The 19,682-nt window shown below is 53.8% G+C and overlaps 2 protein-coding genes across 6 annotated transcripts in view; one reads left to right on the top strand and one right to left on the bottom strand.

The window, feature by feature from the left end:
- PEAR1 (platelet endothelial aggregation receptor 1) overlaps window positions 1–14,371 on the top strand; it is a 39,166-nt gene extending 24,795 nt beyond the window's left edge. Inside the window, exons 11-21 of one of the 2 annotated variants that reach the window (XM_061606186.1) lie at window positions 351–471; window positions 710–873; window positions 7,067–7,166; window positions 8,014–8,160; window positions 8,624–8,752; window positions 9,650–9,868; window positions 10,135–10,247; window positions 11,205–11,346; window positions 11,895–11,957; window positions 12,973–13,185; window positions 13,343–14,371. In XM_061606186.1, coding sequence (XP_061462170.1) covers window positions 351–471; window positions 710–873; window positions 7,067–7,166; window positions 8,014–8,160; window positions 8,624–8,752; window positions 9,650–9,868; window positions 10,135–10,247; window positions 11,205–11,346; window positions 11,895–11,957; window positions 12,973–13,185; window positions 13,343–13,503 — 1,572 coding nt within the window. In that variant the 3' untranslated portion in view covers window positions 13,504–14,371. Of the gene's footprint in view, window positions 1–350; window positions 472–709; window positions 874–7,063; window positions 7,167–8,013; window positions 8,161–8,623; window positions 8,753–9,649; window positions 9,869–10,134; window positions 10,248–11,204; window positions 11,347–11,894; window positions 11,958–12,972; window positions 13,186–13,342 lie in introns of both variants that reach the window. The other variant, XM_061606185.1, reaches the window with a different exon arrangement.
- A 1,263-nt stretch (window positions 14,372–15,634) lies between these two features.
- The window catches only part of INSRR (insulin receptor related receptor), a 35,990-nt gene continuing 31,942 nt past the window's right edge, over window positions 15,635–19,682 (bottom strand). For all 4 annotated transcript variants that reach the window (XM_061606047.1, XM_061606049.1, XM_061606050.1 and 1 more), the window contains exons 19-22: window positions 18,325–18,484; window positions 18,002–18,131; window positions 17,464–17,598; window positions 15,635–16,805 (exon numbers count right to left, since the gene is read on the bottom strand). In XM_061606047.1, the coding sequence (XP_061462031.1) occupies window positions 16,475–16,805; window positions 17,464–17,598; window positions 18,002–18,131; window positions 18,325–18,484 (756 nt within the window). In that variant the 3' untranslated portion in view covers window positions 15,635–16,474. The remainder of the gene's footprint in view (window positions 16,806–17,463; window positions 17,599–18,001; window positions 18,132–18,324; window positions 18,485–19,682) is intronic.

Genomic DNA, 19,682 nt, shown 5'->3' with positions numbered 1-19,682 from the left:
TAAATTGCCCACCACGGCCATCTTCAGCACTTCCCTGCATCATGTGGCTGCCTTGGAGGTCAGTGAGAGATATGGCTCCTCTGAGCCCCCTCATGATCAGCACCTGAACAGGTGGAGCAGGCAGGAAGCCTGCAGCAGGATTTGTCCTCCGTCTGTTTTTTTAAAATGCTGTTTGTGGGAACTGGCCACTGAGAGAGACGGTCTGATGTGATTAACGCCCCCCTTCCCCCCTTTCCTGGTTCCGTGCTGGAATATTCTCCTCACCTTACAGCGAGACCAAAAAGGGAGGGCTGCCTCCCCCTCCCTGCCTGGCCCACATCTCTTCCCTCATGCCCTTGTCCATCCTGCAGGATGAGCACTGCTCCAGTCGCTGCCCAGAGGAGACCTACGGAGTGAACTGCTCCCTGCTTTGTGCCTGCCAGAACGCCCTGGCCTGCTCTCCCATAGACGGCGCCTGTGTCTGCAAGGAAGGTAGGGCACGGTGCGGGGGGAGACAGCCGCTCAGGAGAACCTGCCTCTGGGGATCCCTTGAGATCACCAGAATTTGACTGAATTATTTCCAGTCACTGGATTGGGCATTTTGTGTTGGTGCAAAACGCTTGGGGTCCTGGCACAAGAAGGCAAAAGTGGCAGAAAATCCAAGACCGCCTTTTGCCCCCAAAGCATGTGGGGTCTGTGCTGGGTGCTGACCTCCCCCCTTCCTTCCCAGGTTGGCAAGGAGTGGACTGCTCCATCCCCTGCACTGCGGGCACCTGGGGCCCTGGTTGCAATGAGACCTGCCATTGTGCCCATGGAGCTTCCTGCAGCCCTGTCAGCGGAGGGTGTACGTGTGCGGCAGGCTGGCACGGCAGCAGGTGCGAGGAGCCCTGCCTGGTAAGGGGCTCCTTGGAAAGGGGGAGGGTTCAAGCACCAAACGTGGTGTCACCTATGTCTGCTCACGCACATACGATTCCTGAGTGACCCCTTCTGAGATAAGGTTTCGGGGGGGCAGGGTCAGTGGTTGCAGTGGGCAGTGACCCCGGTTCCCCCCTCCAGGTCCCCCCATCACATGGGCCGTTTCCCCCTTGCCTCCTCTGTGCTCTGCTTGACTATTCTCCCTCAGGATACAGGAGATAGGAATCACCAAACATCTGGCAGATGGGGGGGGTTCTGGCACACACCCCACCCCACCCTGAAGCACCACCTGTTGCTTGTCTTGCTGTTGTCAAATCTGAGACTGCAATTACACAGGACCTGCCTGTGGTATTTGGGGGGGGGAGGAGTGGAGCTTCCCAGAGTGCCGATTGCTCCCCAGTGTCACCAGCCCCCTCCCCCCCTCCTGTGCCAGTGCAGACCAGGGAGGTGGCCCTGCGGTCCTCCCCTGTGGGCATCCCTCTTCACAGCTGTAGGGACTCTAAGGAAGGAAAAGGTACAGTTGGACTTACCGTGAACGGTGTTTCTTCATGGATGCCATGAGGTCTCCACGTGGGTTATAGTCCCCAATCAGCTCGAGACAGGAACCTGTCATCATTTTTTCCTGGCTCCTCCCCTTCTTACTGAGGTGATGCCAGTTCTCTTTCTTGGCTAGCTCAGAACTTCACCTCAGTGTAACATAGAAAGAAAGAAATGCGAAGGTAGAGACGAACAGAATAAGATCGGATAGCACATAGTGCAGATGGAATTCCCAGCCCCTCATAGGGAGGGTCGTGGAGACCTCATGGCATCTATGAAGAAACACCATTCACGGTAAGTCCAACCGTACCTTCTTTCATAGATGCCAGTGAGGTCTCCACGTGGGACGTACTAAAGCTCGGCCATAGGGTGGGTCTATTGATTAAGGACCTGCTGTAGAACTCTACGACCGAATGCAGCCTCCACAGATGCGTACAAGTCCATTTTGTAGTGCCGGGTAAACGACGAAGGCGAGGCCCAAGTTGCTGCCCTGCAGATCTCCTCCAATGGGGCATTAGCTGAAAAAGCCGCTGTTGTGGCTGCCGCCCTAGTAGAATGTGCCGTGATCCCGTGCGGCATGGGTTTACTGAGTGATCTGTAGGCCAAGGAGATGCATGCCTTCAGCCATCTCGCTATAGTTGAGTTTGACACCTTGTGGCCCAGAGTCGGAGGGTGGAAAGATATCAGCAGAGATTCCGATCTACGGAACTGTGCTGTCCTATTGATGTATACCTTCAATGCCCTCCTCACATCAAGGGAGTGTCATGCCCTTTCCGTGGGGTGTTTAGGGTTTGGGCAAAACGTGGGCAGCACGATCTCCTGTCGTAGGTGAAACTGAGATCTGACCTTTGGAATGAAGCCAGGAGCGATCCAGAGTACAACTCTATTCTTATGGAAGGTGCAGAGGTGTTTTAGCACTGATAGAGCCTGAATCTCTGATACCCTGCGTGCTGACGTGATTGCTATGAGGAACGTGACTTTGAAGGTGAGTATTCGCAAAGGAACCGTCTGCAGAGGTTCGAATGGAGGTTTTTGTAGTGCGGTCAATACTGTATGCTGGTGCCATGAAGGAAATCTGTGCACTACTGGAGGGCTAATAACGGTTGCCTCTCTTAGAAATCTCTTGAGCAACGGATGTGACGCTAGAGAAACCCCTTCATCTAAAGATAGAACAGATGCAAGTGCCGACAGTTGACGCCTGAGGGTGTTAGGACGTAGACCCTGGTTAAGGCCCTCCTGGAGGTACTGCAGAATATGTGGTGCAGATGCCGTCATAGGATCGGTGTCGTGAGCTGTACACCAACGTAGGAAAGCTGCCCAAGTGGATTGGTATATCCTGAGCGTAGATGGTCTACGTGACGCCAGGATAGTTGCTGTTGCGTCAGGTGAGATCTGTAATGCTAACAGCCAGCTCCGTTCAACCTCCAGGCGACTAGTTGAAGCCAGGCTGGGTCTGGGTGGAGGACCGGTCGCTGATGTAACAGGTCGTGGCGATCTGGAAGTGCGAGCGGGGTTTTGACAGACATCTGGACGAGGTCTGCAAACCACGGTCTTCTCGGCCAGTATGGGGCTATTAGGACCACCTGTGCCTCTTCCCTCCTGATCTTGTTGAGGACTCTGGCTATGAGAGGAGTCGGTGGAAACGCATACAATAGAAGCTGTGGCCAGCTCGCCGTTAGTGCGTCTGTCTGTTCTGCCGCACGCGTCTGGAATCTTGTAAAGAATCAAGGGATTTGATAGTTTGCGTCCAAGGCAAAAAGGTCCACTTCTAGTTTTCCAAATTGCTGTTGAACCATCAGGAAGACACTTCTGTTGAGTGCCCATTCCCCTGGGAATATCTGACGTCTGCTGAGCCAATCCGCCCGGTCGTTCATTGCCCCCTGCAGGTATTCCGCCGTCACAGATGTAAGGCCATGCTCTGCCCAGGAGAGCATGGACGTTGCTTCTCTGCTGAGGAGTTTGGATCGGGTCCCTCCTTGCCTCATTATGTATGATCTGGTCGACGTGTTGTCTGTTTTGATCAATACATTGGGGCAGTGAAGACTGAGAAAGAAATGCTTCAGCGCCAAATGAGCCGCCCTCAGTTCCAGCCAATTGATGGACCTGGCTGCCTCTGGTGGACTCCAACGTCCCTGTACGAAAAGATCCATATAATGGGCACCCCAGCCCCTGAGGCTTGCATCTGAAGTGATTATTGCCCGGGGCGGCTCCTGTATCGGGATCCCCCTGGACAAATTTGAGTCCTGATGCCACCAGGTGAGTGACTGACGCACATCATGTGGCAAGGCAACCTTGCGGTGTCGTCTGGAGGCAATGTCTCTCTGGAATTTGATCAGAAGATGTTGCAGAGGACGTGAGTGAAGCCCATGGTGTAACTGCTATAGATGATGCTATCATTCCGAGCAGTTTTGCCAGGCGTATCAAGTCTGATTTCGGTTGTCCGCATATGGAGCGTGCTAGATCGGTGATGGCCCGGATCCTCTGTGGTGCCAGCGTTATAGTTTGTGCCGTGGTGTCTATCACCGTGCCTAGGTGTATTAGTGATTGTGTGGGGTAGAGGTGGCTCTTTAGAACATTCACTAAAAACCCGTGGCTCTGTAGGAAACTGAATGTAAGCTTTAAGTCTTTGTTTGCCTGGGTAAACGACTGGGACCTGAGTAGTAGGTCGTCCAAATAAGGGGAAATATGCACCCCTGCTAGGTGTAGACCTGAGAGTGCTGCTGCCAGCACCGTGGTGAAAATTCTGGGTGCCGTGGCCAGCCCAAATGGGAGAGCTTTGTACTGAAAGTGTTCGTTGTTGTATGTAAACCGGAGCAACCTTCTGTGTCTGGGGTGAATTGGAATGTGCAGGTAGGCCTCCTTGAGGTCTATGGATACCAAATAGTCGTGGGGTTGGAGTGCCTCCCTGATTGAAGCGATTGTTTCCATCCAGAAAGTCTTGCGCTTCAGGAACTGGTTGACAAACCTGAGGTCGAGCACCCCCCTGAACGAATTGTCCTTTTTTGCCACCAAAAAGAAGATGGAGTATACTCCGGAAAACCATTCCTTTATTGGGACGGGTTCTATGGCTGAGATTTGTAGAAGGTGCTCTATTTCTTCTAGGAATGTCCCATGTTTTTGTGGTGATGTCGGTCTGTGAGAGAAGACGAAACGTGGGGGTGGATACTGGTGTAACTCTAGTCTTTTGTTGTTGTCTGCTATTGGTTCAGGAAGTAATTGAGTCGACCGCCTACAGGTATAGAGTCAGAAGCGTTGTTGTGGTTGACGCTGCTGCCTAGTCTGGTAGGATTGTTGTCTATTCTGGTGGAATCTCTGGGGAGGCTTCTGGTTTTGCCAAGGAAAACGGGAGCCTCTGAAATCCCTCTGTCTGTTACTAAAGAAGGGCCTTGAGCCACGAAAGGAGCGCATCTGAAAAGTGGGGGTATAGCATCGAAGTGGCCTTTTTTCGTCTTTACCCTGTGAGGGCATCACTTTCTTTTTATCTTTATTGTCCACCAAAACTTCTGCCAGATTGTCTTCCCCAAACAATTTTCCACCTGTATATTTAGCCGTGGCTAGATTAAATCTGGATGCATTGTCCGCATCCCAGTGCGAAAGCCATACTAGGCGTCTGGCTACCACTGCCGTGGCCATAGCCCTGGCTGCAAATTGTGAGGAGTCCATGGTAGCGTCTGCTACAAAAGCGATGCAGCGTGAGAGTTTTAAAATGGACTTTCGTAACTTGGAAACCTCTAGGTCTTGATTTTGGGCTAGGTCCTCAATCCATAGCAGTGATGCCCTAGAGAATACTGAGGCTGCCACCGAGGCTCTTATGGACATCGCCGTCGCCTCATGCACTCGCTTAAGTGCCAGATCTGACTTACGCTGTATCGGATCTTTGAGATGAGCATCCCCATCCCGTGGCAAGATGGAATGTGATAGGAGAGCAGTAATAGGCCCATCCATGTCTGGGGCTCGCAACTGCTCCATGACACTGGGTTCTACGGTATACAGTCTATTAGCCCAGTTAGTCCCCCTTTTGGGGTATAGCGGTAGTTCCCACTCCTGTTGAATATTAGTCAACAGCATAGGTGGCCACGGAATGCCCTTAGGCCCAATCTTTACGGTAGGCAGCACCATAGCCTGTCTGGAGGATGTAGGTTGTTCCTCAGAAGGAGCAGTCAACTCCAGGGAAGTGATCACCTTTTTTAACAATGGTTCAAAATGAACTTCCAAAAATAGTCTGACCGAAGTTTGAGCCTCTATATCTGAGGCATCGGTCCATTCTCCGTCATCCCTGGACCCCATAGAATCGGTTTCTGATAAGGGATCCTGGTGATCCTGCTCATAATACCCCCTACCCACGGCCACCAAAGTCGGGTCAGGGGAAGGCTATCTAACAACGTGGCGTGGCCTCTTACATGGGGGGGCGGCTACTGGCGGAGACTGTGGGCGTTGTGGGGCATCACTTTAAGTGGTGGGACCTCCTCTAATAGCGCCTGCTTAAGTTGGCGGATTACATCAGGCAAAAATAATTGTGCCAGCATCATCGAAGAGGTTATTAAGGAAGCTGGCATAGGCTGAGGAGAGAGCTGGGGTGGAGAAGCGGGGGGGCCATACTGTGCATGGGCTTCCATCACTTTGTCGTCCTCCAACCTGCTGTCCTCCAGCTGCTCCAGTAGATGGCGCTGGACTGCGGGCTCTATCGAGCACGCCTCTTGTGTGCCACTCAAAATGGCTGCCGCCGCATTTTCGGTAGGAAAACTTATTGGGGAGCTGGAGGAGGCAGTAGGCACTGGCGAAAGCCTCACCTCTCGCAGCAGGCCTCCGCCTTGAGTGTTCGAATCGGAAGGGCGATGAGAACTATGCCGCGATGTAGTAGCGAAATTCATGCTCTGACACAAGGCTTCTTGCCTATGCTCCGCCATATGCAATGTCTGCAGGGAACTGACCGCAGCAGGAGCTGGGTGCGGCCCTGATTTTTTGTGTCCCTTCTTTTTCTCGGATGGCGGGACAGACGGCGGCCAGGAACTGACTGCAGCAGGAGCTGAGTGCTGCCCTGACCCCTTATGGCCTTGCGGGGAACCGACCACAGTAGCCACTGTGTGCTGCCCTGTTCCTCTAAGGGTTTTTGTCCTGGCGGTCTGAGAAGATGGTGCTGTTTCCATATCCCAGACGGGAGAGAAAATAGGGATAAGAAAGGAAGAATAGAGATAGTAATTCCCCCCCTTTTTTTAAAAAAAACTAATTAATACAGAGTGTATGAAATCAAGTATAGAAAGAACGAAGGAAAAAGAGGAGCCGAAGGCTGATAGTCATAGGAGTTAGAGAAAACAGCCAAAGGTTGTTGCCCGAGCTGAGACAGGAGCAGAACTGGCATCACCTCAGTAAGAAGGGGAGGAGCCAGGAAAAAAATGATGACAGGTTCCTGTCTCGAGCTGATTGGGGACTGTAACCCACGTGGAGACCTCTCTGGCATCCATGAAAGAAGGCCCAGTTTATCATGCGCCGCTTCCTACCTGTGGGACATCTGAAGGCATGCTCAAGGACAGGGAAGCTGCAGGCACAGTGGTGGAGACCTGTTGTGCCTTCCTAGCAAGCTAGTTGCTGTTAAGCGAGCCTCTCTCTCTCTCTCTCTCTCCCCCGTGCCCAGAAGGGATTCTATGGCCTTGGCTGCAGGAGAAAATGTTCCTGCCAGAACGCAGACGGCTGTGATCCCATCACAGGAGAGTGCCACTGCCTACCTGGATGGACAGGTAAGGAGGAGGCACCTGCAGTGAGTCTTGGGCTTGAGGGAGAGGATATTGGGGGTGTCAGGCAAGGGTGATGTTACATCCTCTGGTGAGCTGAACGACGACAAGCCAGACCTGCTGGAACACCCTTCCTTCCTTCCCTGGTGTGGGCAGTCTGTGGCTGACAGGAGTCGTAGTCCAAAACATCTGGAGGGCACCAAGCTGGGGAAGGCTGTGTACTAGAGCCCCCTGCTGGTCTGCCAGGGCTGATCCACAGGCTCCAGGCCTCACCAGCCACACTGCATATCCTCTCTTACCCTGGCACGGAAGAACTAGGAACTGGTTCTCCAGAGCTGTGGGAGCTAGAGGCCCCAAGGGTAGCATCCTGTCAAGTGGCTTCCCTCCTTAGTAGGGCACTTAGCTGAAGCCTCGTTTGGGGTGTGAGGGGAAAGCGCCCTGCTTCTCTCTCACCTCTTTTGGTTTTGGTGTGTTACTGTAATAGGAAAAATAATTAATCTTAAAATGTTTCATAATCCTCCAAGCAGTAAGTAGTAGCTCTGCTTATTAAACTCTGAGTTGCCTGGCTTTTCCTTCGCTGTCGCCGTAAGGCTTCTGTTCTGGGGCCGTGTGAGGGTGATGGGGCTGATCTTTACTACCCTAAGGCCATTATCATCCTGTAACAAATAGCAGCAGTTCAGACTTGTGGCATGCAACTGGGATTCCTTCACGCTCACCCTGTGGCAGGGAACTGCACCTCTGCGTGAAGGAAGCTTGGCCTGCAAACAGCTCCCGCTGCGGCGGCGGCCTTTCCCGGGCTGCAGGTGGGGCTGAGCATCTTCCATGACAGCCGCTTCCTGCTTCCTCCCCACAGGCGTTGGCTGCAGCCAGGAGTGTGCAAGTGGCCTGTGGGGGCAGCACTGCAGCCAGCTGTGCTCCTGCAAGAACGGGGCCACCTGCTCCCCCAAGGATGGGAGCTGTGACTGCACCCCCGGCTTCCGGGGGCCCACCTGCCAGCGCCGTAAGTAAGCCACCCTCCCTAGCAACGGGGAAAGGCCAGGGTAGGTCCAAGGAGCTGGGTCTTGGCTGACCCCAGCCTCCACCCAGTATGTGGGGGGGCGGCGGCAGTAGGAAGCCCAGGACTCTGCTGCTGCTTCTGGTTCAGGCTCTGGCTCTTTGCACCTTGCAAGTTGCAGCATTCGTCTGGGCCCCTCTCCAAATCCTAATTCCTTGAAGCATTTTGCGGTGGGCAGGGGGTCTGCAGAGCTGCAAGCCTGCAGTTTCAGGTCCAAAGGCAGCAACCCAAGCTGTGCTGGTTCGGTGCTTCCTAGCTAACATCTTGGCCATCAGCCAGCTCAGCCGGTCTCAGCTTCAGAAGGTCTCAGAAATAGATCCGAGATGGCAGCAAACTCTCTTCATCGTGTGCTCACCATTGCTGCTGCTGCTGCTCTTGTAATAAGCTCTCTCTCCTCCCTCCCCCGCAGCCTGCCCGTTGGGGCGTTATGGCAAGAAGTGTTCTGTGCCCTGCAAGTGTACCAACCACTCCATCTGCCACCCTGTGGATGGCTCCTGTGATTGTCCTCTTGGGTGGACAGGCAGTGACTGCTCCAGGCGTGAGTTATCCACTGGGTGAGGTGGGTGGATATGGGGAAGGGAGACATTCCCTACTGAGGAGAAGAAACTCTGGCGCAAGGCAAGTTCTGGGGCTCGGAGGGCACCTCTTGTTGGCTTGCTCTCCGCTGGTTAAAAGGAGGCCGTCTGTGCCTCTTGGCTACGGAGAGCAAGGACCCTCTAGTTCCTCTTCAGGCTGTCCTCCGGGATTCTCTGGCGTGAACTGCAGCCACCAGTGCCAGTCTTGGAACGGCAAGGCCCTCTGCGATCCAGACACAGGGAGGTGCTTGTGTCCCTCTGGCCACTCCGGGGCCACTGCGAGACCAGTAAGCGCTAAAATGCAACTGCTCTTCTCAGAGAGGCTCCTCTGCACTCCACTTGGCAAAGGTTTCTGCAAATGGGCTCTTGGCTGCGAAGAGGAGGAAGAGAAGGGGAAGCGGACTGCAGGGCAGCAGCCTGGCCGGTCTCCTCTTCCTTAGCGTCCCCCCTCCCCGGGCATCTTCCCCAGTAGTCACTCCAGCGCCACCGGGGGGTGGGGGGTGGAGAGAGATTGAAATTGTGTGATGGAGGGGAGGGCAGCCCTGCATCTGTGCAGAGGCCTCGTTGGTCCCCTTTCCAGTGGGTGGGTCACCCTGAGAGCAGGAGCTGTTGCTCTTGAAGGCCTTCCTTGGCTGAGGTGCTGCAGTGCAGCAGTGCCGGGGGGGGCAGGGAGGACGCGTCTGCCTTGCTGTCCCCATCAGTGGCTGAGCGGGGGGGGGTCAGCCTTTGTGGGGGAAAGCAGAGCTGGTCAGGGAGGAGCCACGCCGGATACTGGCCCTCAGTTTGCCCACCTGCTGCCTCCCTTTATCGGGAGGGGGTGCGTTTCTGGCAAGGTATAACACACCTTCCTTCCTGAGCAGGAAGCCACGATCAGCCGCCCCTCACTGTGGCTCCCGCCATGCCTGCTGGCTCCCCCTCCCTGGGGGCTGTAGTGGGCATCGTCATCCTGACGGTCTTGCTGGTGGCTTTGCTGGTGGTCTTCCTCTGTTACCGGCACTGGCAGAAGGACAAGGAGTACCGGCACATGGCTGTGGCTTACACCACAGGGAGGACGGACACGTCAGAGTATGCAGTGCCAGGTGAGGAGACTGTGGACAGCGCAGTTTGAGGTGGGAGACGGTGGCTGCCTGATTCTCTGCATGCCACTCCCCAATGCAGAACTTGCAGACTCCCCAGCAGGTCACTTGGAGATTCCTTATTAGTGGCTCTGCTAACTGGGGGTCGGGGGGGGGGGAGTTACGCCAAAATGGCTGAAGGTAAATTCCCAGAGAACGCGGAAGCTAAAGAGAAGCTTGTGAGGAGCCTTTGTTGTGCTTATCTGTCTCCTGTCTGCCTTTCTGCCTAGATGTCCCTCCCAGCTACTCCCACTACTACTCCAACCCCAGCTACCACACCCTCTCGCCATGTTGCCCCAGCCTCCCCATCCCCAGCCTCCCGGAGCAGCCTGGCTCTGGCAAGGTAAGGACCCTGCCGCAGAGCACGGTGCCTCCCCCAGCAAGCAGCAAGGACGTTTTGGGAACACAGGTCGGGCATGTTGTGTGAAGGTGACCCACTTGTCTAAAGGGGCCACGGGAGACTCTTCCCGTTTCTAATCAGGCACACACCCCCACCCCACCCTGTGTGGAAAAGGCTTGTGGGAATCGGCTCTTTGCTTCCCCAGGGAAACTGCTTCACTCACAGTAAACTTGAGAGATTCCTCCTTTTAGGGTATGAAAATTCAACATTGGCAGGATGGGCTTTGCAGCTTTTAAGTTGGTTGCACTTCTCTGGCCATTATTCTGCAAACCAAATCCTGAGAAGCTAAAATGTTTGGCTTATTCTAATGTATGTCCTTGGAGGAAACCATTTGTGGCCAAGAGTGGCTTCCAAAGGTTATAATTTTGGTCACTTGTAAATTGCAATTCACATTTAAATGTCGCATTTGAGGAAACAATTTCACGTTGCTTGGCTGAATGCCAAGTTTGTGTAGTTGAAAATAAAATGGACAGTTTCTGAGGCGGATTTTAAACGGAGATATGCTGGAGGCGAGAGTTCAGAAGCCAAATTGTTAAACTTTGACCCAGAAGCAAGCCCATAACATGCCCCACCCTGTGCTAGGAATTTCATCTGTCAGAAACTTGCCTGTTCCTAGTCTAACCTTTACAATTGGGTCGGTATAAAGAATTTAATCATCAGTGAGGGCCTTTTGTTTATGCTGACATTTCACAGTTTATACCACAGCCAGTAGCAACGAGTTGTATCGGAAGCAGCAGGCACCAGCGACTCTTGGCCCTGGGCTCCACTCTTCTGGCTCTCAGGGCTGGAGCCATTCTATCCAAGCCCTGCCTGAGCACGTGGCATGGCCCATCTCTGACTCTGATGATGTGGATCGAGGGGTCTTTGGAGGGTCACACTGTCTGTTCTCCTACCCTTCAGTTGATCAGCAGCCAGCATTTGCCCACCGCAAAGAGCGTGGACCGAGAATGGCCGGCAATGTATGGGGCAGATTGCAACACCACACTGCCTGCTGACTGGAAGCACCACAGGGGGACTCCAGCCCTGAGCCACTCGGGGCAAGGTAAAGCCCTTTAATTCCTCCTCTGGAAGTACAGAGAGAAGCAGCTGTCCTAGCTCGGGCAAAGATGCCGGACTTTGGGCGTTGCGCATTCTGAAGTACAGAGAGAAGCAGCTGTCCTAGCTCGGGCAAAGATGCCGGACTTTGGGCGTTGCGCATTCTGAAAAGCCCAGTCCTGCTCCTTGTCGGAATTTACCGTTCCTGTAGAGATTGGGACAGTATGCTGTGGCCCATGAGATGAACAGACACACTTCTTAGGGATTTTGTATTACTTGGAAATACGGGTCTCCCAAGAAATATTCCAGAACTGCCTTCAGCAACTTGCTGGTAATAGAAAATTTTTAGAAAACCAAACTGGCAGAGTGTAATTATTTAGAGAGTCTTGCATGATTCTGCTCCCCCCACAGCTCTTCATTCTTCCTGCTTCACAGGTGCCAAGCCAGGTCTTAGCCCCACTGTTGGAAGCAGGTTCTGGGGCTCAGTCCCAGTGAGCATAATCTAACCAAATCCCCCCCTCTCCCCCACCCCGGCCTTGGTTTCCTTTTCTGCAGGAGGAAGTCAGATGGACCGCAGCTACAGCTACACTAATGGGCTTGGGAGATACCACAGCAAAGGTAAGGGGCTGCAGAGCCTGCACCTCCCAGTTTGAGGGGGAATCTCCCAGTGATCTTGGCTGGAGGCTCTAGGCTGAAGCTGCTTGCAAGCGAGAGGCTGTTTCCTTCTGCTTGCCCTCAGCTGATGCTGCCTTGCTTCCTGTCAATATGTGACAATTGGGGGGGGGGCTTTCTTTGCCCACTGCTTTGGCCTTGGTGCCCACTCAGGGTTGCCGGTTGCCCCAGTGCCAAGAGAAGCCACAATTGGCAGAATTTCTTTGATGGGGGTTCCCTGCTCTGCTGTGCTTTGCCTTTTGTATTTTACCACTTTGCCTTGCCTCTGGGCTGTTAATCTCAGAGGAGTCTCTGCATCCCAGAAGATCTCCCCACCTCTGTGAAGTGTGAATCCCAATTGACAGTTGTACCCTCCCTCACAGAAGATGGGCTGTAAACTATTTGAATTCCTGAGCCAGATTGTGGAAGGTTGCTCTAGCGGATTCTGAACAAGGGAGAAATTGTCCAATGTTGACATGAAAAGACAAAATTTGATAATCCCTGTAAGAGGAATAGAAATTGATGTTAGATTTTTTTTTAGTCAAATGAGTGAGTCCTCCTCCTCCTCCCACGGGCTCAGCTGGGAAAGCAGGAGCCACCCAGGCAGGGATGCTTCAGTACAGCCAGAGTTTTCCCTAGGATGGGGGCAGGCCTCGCCGTGACCTTGAACTCACTGGTCAGCAGGTTCCCAGTCCTTTGTGGAAAGGCCACATCCAGAACAGGAACAAGCGTCCCGCTAGGGTGTGCTGCAGGCCAAGCTTCATTATCTTGGGGTGGGTGCGTGTGTTTGAAATTCACACAAGCTCCCCAATTTGTTTTCTGGTGTTGGGCTGGTTTCCTTCTGGTCTCCACAGCAGCCGGCAGTGCAGGTGGGACTCGCTGCCACAAATCCCAGGGGCCACTGTAGCTCTCATTGGGGCTGTTTGTCTTGACGTTGGCTGCGGCTGCCCCTGCCTTAACCTTCAGCCATCCTTCCTTTCAGGCCATAGCAAGGAGGAGTCCCTGTGTCGAAGGAGCGACAGTTCCCTGAGCAGTGAGAGTCCTTATGCCACCATCAAGGACTTGCCCGTCCTCACAGGGAAGCCCTCGGAAGGCAGCTACATGGAGATGAAATCCTCCGTGAGATGCGAGATGTCCTATGCAGAGATCGGCCTCTTTGAAGAGCCGGTCCAAAGTCTGGAGGAGGAGGAGGAAGGTATTTGGGGGGGGGGGGCTGCTGTTTCCTCAGCACTTCTACTTTTACATGAGGTGGGGGCCGCAGCAGAGTCCCCCACCCCTTGCTTTACACCTTCATGTACTGTAGACAGTGATGCTTTATCTTCATTCCTCTTGTCTCTTTCTCTCCGTTCCAGGTAATGGCTTGGCGAGGGCCAAAGCCGTCTTGCCTGCAGCTTCTGCTCTTCTCCCAAACCACTATGACTCCCCCAAGAACAGCCACATCCCCAGCCACTACGACATGCCGCCCATCAGGCACTGCCCCCCGTCACCCCCACTCCGCAGGCAAGACCGATGAGGACTGGATGCCCCCCGCTCTGCTGCTGCGTGAGCCTTCTCCTCCGGGAAGGACTGAGGGCCAGTGTATGAAGTGGTGGGCCTGCTCAAACTCGTCATGCAGCATCTGCTAAGGCCACAAGGTGCAGGGCCTTCACTGCCCCAGGCATCAGCCGCCCTCACAGCCGTTGAGAATTGAGGGGCAGGGATGGTGGATGATGACCGATTGGTCACCCCCCACACCACAAGAGCCTCCTCTTCCCATCTTGCCTCTGGGATTTTGGATAGAGGTCAGTGTTCAGCTCAGTCTCGCCAAGGCAGCCGCCCACCCCCACCAGTTGTACGGAACTGAGAAGTCCGGGGTGTGCCCTGAGCAGTCTTTGGCAGAGAAGAGCCAACGCAGGGCAGGCATTTTGTAACCGTGGTAGGCTTTGTGTACAGAGATCACCCTTTCCTTCATCTCAATGAAGTCATGTACAAAGGAATTGTAATTTTTTTATGCTTTCTGTTTTGCATTTTGTCCTTTTCTCTCAGAAGGTGCAGTAGCCCTCTTTGGACTTCCAGGCTACTCTGGATTACCAGGTGCAAAAAGGACTGCCCCTTGTTTCAGTAATCCCTTCTCCAGCCACAGCTTGTACTTCCCAAAATGGGTCTTGCTCTTGCAGCCCTCTAGGAAGAGATCCAAGCAGTCAGTTTCAGTGTTGTGATAATGACAAGAGAAGAGCTGGCAGGGCTGGCAAGCCTGAATTCCTTGCAGGGGTCTGCAACTCAGTGTACAAAGCATCATTTATTTTGTGTAAGTAAAGATTTGCGCTGGTAGAAGTCTCAGTATTAATATGCCAGGCTAGCCTTTTCAGGCAAAGGTCCACATTCACTTATGAACAGCATTCTAGGCTTTGCCTGATGAGCCAGAGCGTGTACACGGTCTCTCTCTCACACACACACACGCTTTGGGGGGGGAGATCTTAATGGAGCTTGCAGCTGACAGACAGGATTAACCCTTCCCCCCCCCAGCTGCATTCTCTTAACCACCCACCGTTACCCACCACAGTTAGGATGATAACAAAATCTTTTGGTTCCAAAGGAAACCTGATTGCTGTGGAAGAGGGTGAAGGGAGAATGTCTGTGAGCCGCCCATTTGTGCCATGGATGTTGAAATGGCATAAGAAACACAAAAGAGAAAAAGCTTCTAAAACCATCAGCAGCTTTTCTGCCACTCTCCACAGCTGGAGGTCATTTCATTTTGCAAAGAAAAAAGAGCATGTTGTCAAAAATGGGGGGGGGTGTGATGCTGCCCATAAACCTGTGAAAAATGAGCATGGCTGGCCTGCCCCTCCGCCCCTCAAGGATGATTCTTTGGTCATGGCAAGGTTCATCTCGGGCCCAGCAGAACAAATGAACACCGAAAGCGGCCATATATACTGAGTCAGACCACTGGTCCATGTACCTCAGTACCATCTACACTGACTGGCAGCGACGACTCTCCAGACGGAGTCCCTCCCCGCCGCACCTGGAGAGGCCCTTGGGGACTGAGCCGGGGACCTTCTGCTTGCAATGCAGGGGCTCCTGCTGGGCTCCAGTGGCCCTTCCCCCAGTTAAGCAGGTGAGTGCCAAACGGCATACGTCATCCAGCCCCAGAATACGAGGGGGGAGGAACAGGGCAGGGACTTCCTGAGGGTGGACACTTGCCTGAACCAGAGCAGCTTCATTCCCTGCCGGCTGCATTGTACCCTCCTCACAGGAAAAACTAAGTAGCCCCTGAAAGGGGGAGGCCAGGGGTCTTCCAACTGCTTGGAGGGAGGTCTCCAGCTCCCATCACGAGCATCACCCCGTCCACTGGCTCTGCTGATGGGAGAGGGAGTGTAATACCAGCTGCATCTCGAGGGCCGCAGGTTTCCCCGTCAGTCCATGCAACCAGCGGCCCTCTGCCCCAGCCACAGCTCCCTCACAGAAAATTCCCAACTCACATTTTCAGCAAGCTCCCACACTACACAAACCGAGTACCTGGAGGCGGAGGGGCGGTCATTTCCAGGTTTTCATCTCGAAGCGTGTTTGAACAGGGCTGAAGGGTCTCTCGCAAGGCTGATTCATACCAATACAAGAGGCAGTCATAACGCTCACGTGGTCTCCTCTACAGGAAAACAAGCTGGTTTATTAAGCATTCTCAGGCTTGTACTTCACTTTGTGGGAAAGGCCATGCAGGTCCAGTGGTAACAAAGCACCTTTGTAATAACAGAGGGAAGAGGAGCAGCTCATGCAGCAACACCCGCCCCACCCCAGAAGAAAACACTGTGAAGGGCTGCAGCAGGGAGAGACCTCCTGTCCTCAGGCTTTCCCCCCACACCAGGGAGTTTCCAGCCAGTTGATTTGACCATGACTTCCTGCTTCCTTTCCAGAAGTTGGCTGCCCTTTGTAGCCCCAATGCCAAGGAAGTTATTTGGGCCAGTAAAGTCCATGGAATCCATAGGAAAGTCAGCCACACCTGTCGACTGCAGAGGGGCGTGCGTGCAACTATTCTAGGCCACTGTACATGCAGTTGTGCCAAGGGCCATGTGCCGTAAACGGAATGATTGCAAACATTCCCGATGAAGTCACATCCCACAGGTACGGGGACCCAACAAGCAGGGTTTAGGGGAGGTGCCTCCCACCACACACCCCTCTGACAAGGTGGCTCAAGAGGGAGGCATTTCAAAGGCAGTCAACAGGACTCCTTACAGTGAGAGGGGGAAGGCCTGCAGGAAGAAGGCGAGAGCGTTCACAAACTCGGCTGCTCCTAAAAAGTTCTATTTCACCTCTATGAGGAAAGTGTCACTGGGCCCCTCTTCTCTTCCCCTTCCACTCCAAATCAGCCATGACAGCCAGCCCCCTTCAAGACAGAGACAGTTCACATGGCAGCAGCATCCTGTTTAGGGGCAGGTGCCAAAGAGGGCAAGAAGACAAGTGGGTGGCACTTGCCTTGTGCTGTGAGGCAGGCCAGGCTGTGGTGCCCACCTTCAGAGGCCCACCTTCCCATTTGGGTGGTGGCAGCAGTTTGTAGGCTGGCTCTGGGAATCCTTACAGAGGCCGAGAACGAGGAGGGGACTGCCATTGGGGGTGGAGTCTTGCAGGTCCAGCACAGGCGCTTCCTCCTCCTCCTCGCCCAGCAGCTTGTCCGTCTCAGTGTCCCAAGCCTCCCAGGGGCTGCAGCATTTGTTCTCCAGGCTGTAGAAAAAGGAGTGAGCACGGAAGGTGGCGCTCATGTCCTCCTTGATGCTCTCCAGGATCTGGGTGAAGGTCGGGCGGAGGCGAGGATTCTGCAGCCAGCACCAAGTCATCAGTTCGTGGCTAGAGGAGGAGAAGAGGAGAGAGAGAGAAAGGAAGGCAAGAAGGGAGGAGGCCCGGTGGTTAAGGACTCACCTGCGGAGCCCGTTCCCCAGAGACTGGGAAACAGCCCAGCAGCTCCTCTGGGCTTGGCACAGGACATGCTCCAAGGAGGCCTCTGCTGCTGCTGGGTGGAGCTAGAGCTGGCACACACACACTTGCATGCATACCCACACACACACATACAGAGCATGCATCTCTCTCACACACATCACAGCCTCTACTCCGCAGAAACTAGGCTTGAAATAAGCCAAAATGTCAAGTCTAATTGCTGGGGGGGGGAGGTCTTCATGGAGACAGCAGCTGTGATCCCCCTTCCCCAATCCCTGAAAGCACACACGCCTACTCCTCAAGTAGATTTGAAAACAGCCTCCTGCTGGCTCCAAGAGGTGGATTTTTTCCAGGCCTAATTGCTGTGGTGGGAAGCAAGGGTCTACGAAGGGGCCACTACAGGCCAGATGGGAGGCCCCCGTAGGCCACATACGGCCCACCCCAATGTTTGCCTTGCGGGGGGGGGAGCTAAGTGGAACAACACTGTCCAGTCGTTGGGGGTGGGGGAAGAGTCCCTGCCTTTCCACGGGACAGGTGGACCCTTCCGGGAAGGAGGGAGGGAGGTACTCACAGCTTCTGAGGGCAGTTCTCTGGCCTCTCCAGTACCCCATTGTCCATCACGAAGTGCAGCACCTGCTCGTTGGACATGCCCTGGTAGGGCTGCTCAGCCAGCGTTGCGATCTCCCACAGGACCACCCCAAAGGACCTGCAACAGATGAGTCAGTGTCCTCCTCCTCCTCCCCTCCCGCCACAGGATGCCTGAGAAGAGGCATCTGGGGCAGCCATTTGGCATAACAGCTCTTCACAAGGAGGGAGAAGAGGGGCGATCCACATTACATTGTAGAGTCTAAACCAAAACACAGAGCCACCCCCTCCTCCTGCCCCCACCAAGACCAGCTTTCCTGGATGCTCAACCAAGAAGATGTTGCTCATTAGTAGAAAGAACCAACCATGAAGAGGAGCCACCGCCTTCTCTTGGTGTGTCAGAGACGGACCTTTGCCCGAGGACCAGTATCTCCCCACCCCTGTGCCCCCTGCTGCTCTGGAGGGCCATGTAGGTTGGAGCCCACAAGACCAGAGGGCTGCCCCTTCAACCCCCAAACACCTACCAGATATCTGAGTGTGTGTTGAAGATGCCGTCTTTCAGCGCTTCTGGGGACATCCAGCGGACAGGCAGCAAACCTTTACCCCCTTTGCGGTAATAGTCTGTCTCATAGATGTCCCTGGTCATGCCAAAATCTTTTGAGAGGAACCAAGATGAAAAGAATCAAACAGATTGAATGTGTGGCAGAAGTTCTTGTCTAGGGAAGCCGATGCCACCATAAATGTGCTCTGGCAACCAAACAATACTAGTTGGCCTCTTCCTCCTCTGCTCGCAGAGACCAGCAACGATACGCCCCTGAAGTCCCCTGGCCCCATTCCAGTGTCTCACCTCCAATCTTCACTGTGAAATTCTCTGAGACCATGCAGTTGCGGGCAGCAAGATCCCGGTGGACAAACTTCTTGGCATTCAGGTAGGCCATGCCGTCGGCAATCTCACCAGCCATCTGGATCATGTCCCTCAGTGATGGGGGAGGCAGGCCAGGATTATTCTAGCAAAGAAGGAGGCACAAAACAGTCTGGGCAGGACCAACAGTCTTTAAGAGAGACAGAGGAAAGGGCTTCTCCAGGAAAAGCCTTTCTTCAGCCACCCCAGGTGAATGCAGTGTGTTCAACTGCCTTCAGTTTTGTCTCCACACTGGTGAGTCTGTCTCACAGCTACTACCTAAGGTGGCAAAGGGTAGCCGCCAAAGACAGAGACACTCAACAGCCCAGACTGGCCCCACCCTCTCTAATGACTGAAAGAGTCATCAGGAGTATCCAAACGCCCTCCGTGTCCTGGTCTATGGAACGTTTGGACACACAAAAGCCCGGCTTCCACCAATCCATAGCGTCATCTGGGCAACAGCCAGCCTCCACTCATTAAATTGACAAAAAGTTGGCTCCTTCTGTCTGGTGTCCTTCCATCAGCAAGTCTAGAGACCCTCTTGGTGTTAGAACAAATTAAACCAGACCTGTCACTAGAAGCTAAAATGATGAAACTGAGGTTATCGTCCTTTGGACACATCATGAGAAGACATGATTCACTAGAAAAACAACCATGCTGGGAAAAACAGAAGGGAGCAGAAAAAGAGGAAGGCCAAACAAGAGATGGATTGATTCCATAAAGGGTGGTTCTGAACAGGGTGGTTCAGGACAGATGCTATTGGAGGTCACTGACTCCTACGGTCGCCATAAGTCGAAATTGACTTGAAGGCACATAACAACAACAGGAAGAAGAAGCCTGGGCATTTCCACCTCGTTTCCTCCCACCCTCAGAAAAGCCCTTTGAGCAGACACTGGTTTTTTGTTGTCCACGTCCACAGCTGCTTTTAGACCCCTGGGCCAGGCACACTTTCTGAGGGCAGAGCAGTCCTGATGCAGACACTTACTTGGGGCATTTCTGTCTCTCATACCTGTTCTGTGGCCTGGAAATACCTTCTCCCCCTCCCTGCCTCATGGATTTATTGTGCCGCTGAGGATCCTCCTCTCCTCCGTGAGTCTCAGCAGACTCCAGGGCAAGGCAGCTCTTCGCTCCCTCCTGCCTGGCCTCCCATCTCGCTCCCTTGTCCTTTCATGCTCGTTACTCTGCCTTCTCTCTTTCTCAGCCTAGACACAATCACCTCGCCTCTCTTACCTGCCACTTCCCCACGTACTCTGGGACAGCCTTGGGTAACTGGACTGTGATTTTATATCTTACTGCATTTTAAT

Source organism: Rhineura floridana, chromosome 22, assembly GCF_030035675.1.
Source record: "Rhineura floridana isolate rRhiFlo1 chromosome 22, rRhiFlo1.hap2, whole genome shotgun sequence".
Taxonomy (NCBI): domain Eukaryota; kingdom Metazoa; phylum Chordata; class Lepidosauria; order Squamata; family Rhineuridae; genus Rhineura; species Rhineura floridana.
The sequence above is the reverse complement of the archived record's forward strand: the minus strand, read 5'-3'. Positions and strand labels throughout refer to the sequence as shown.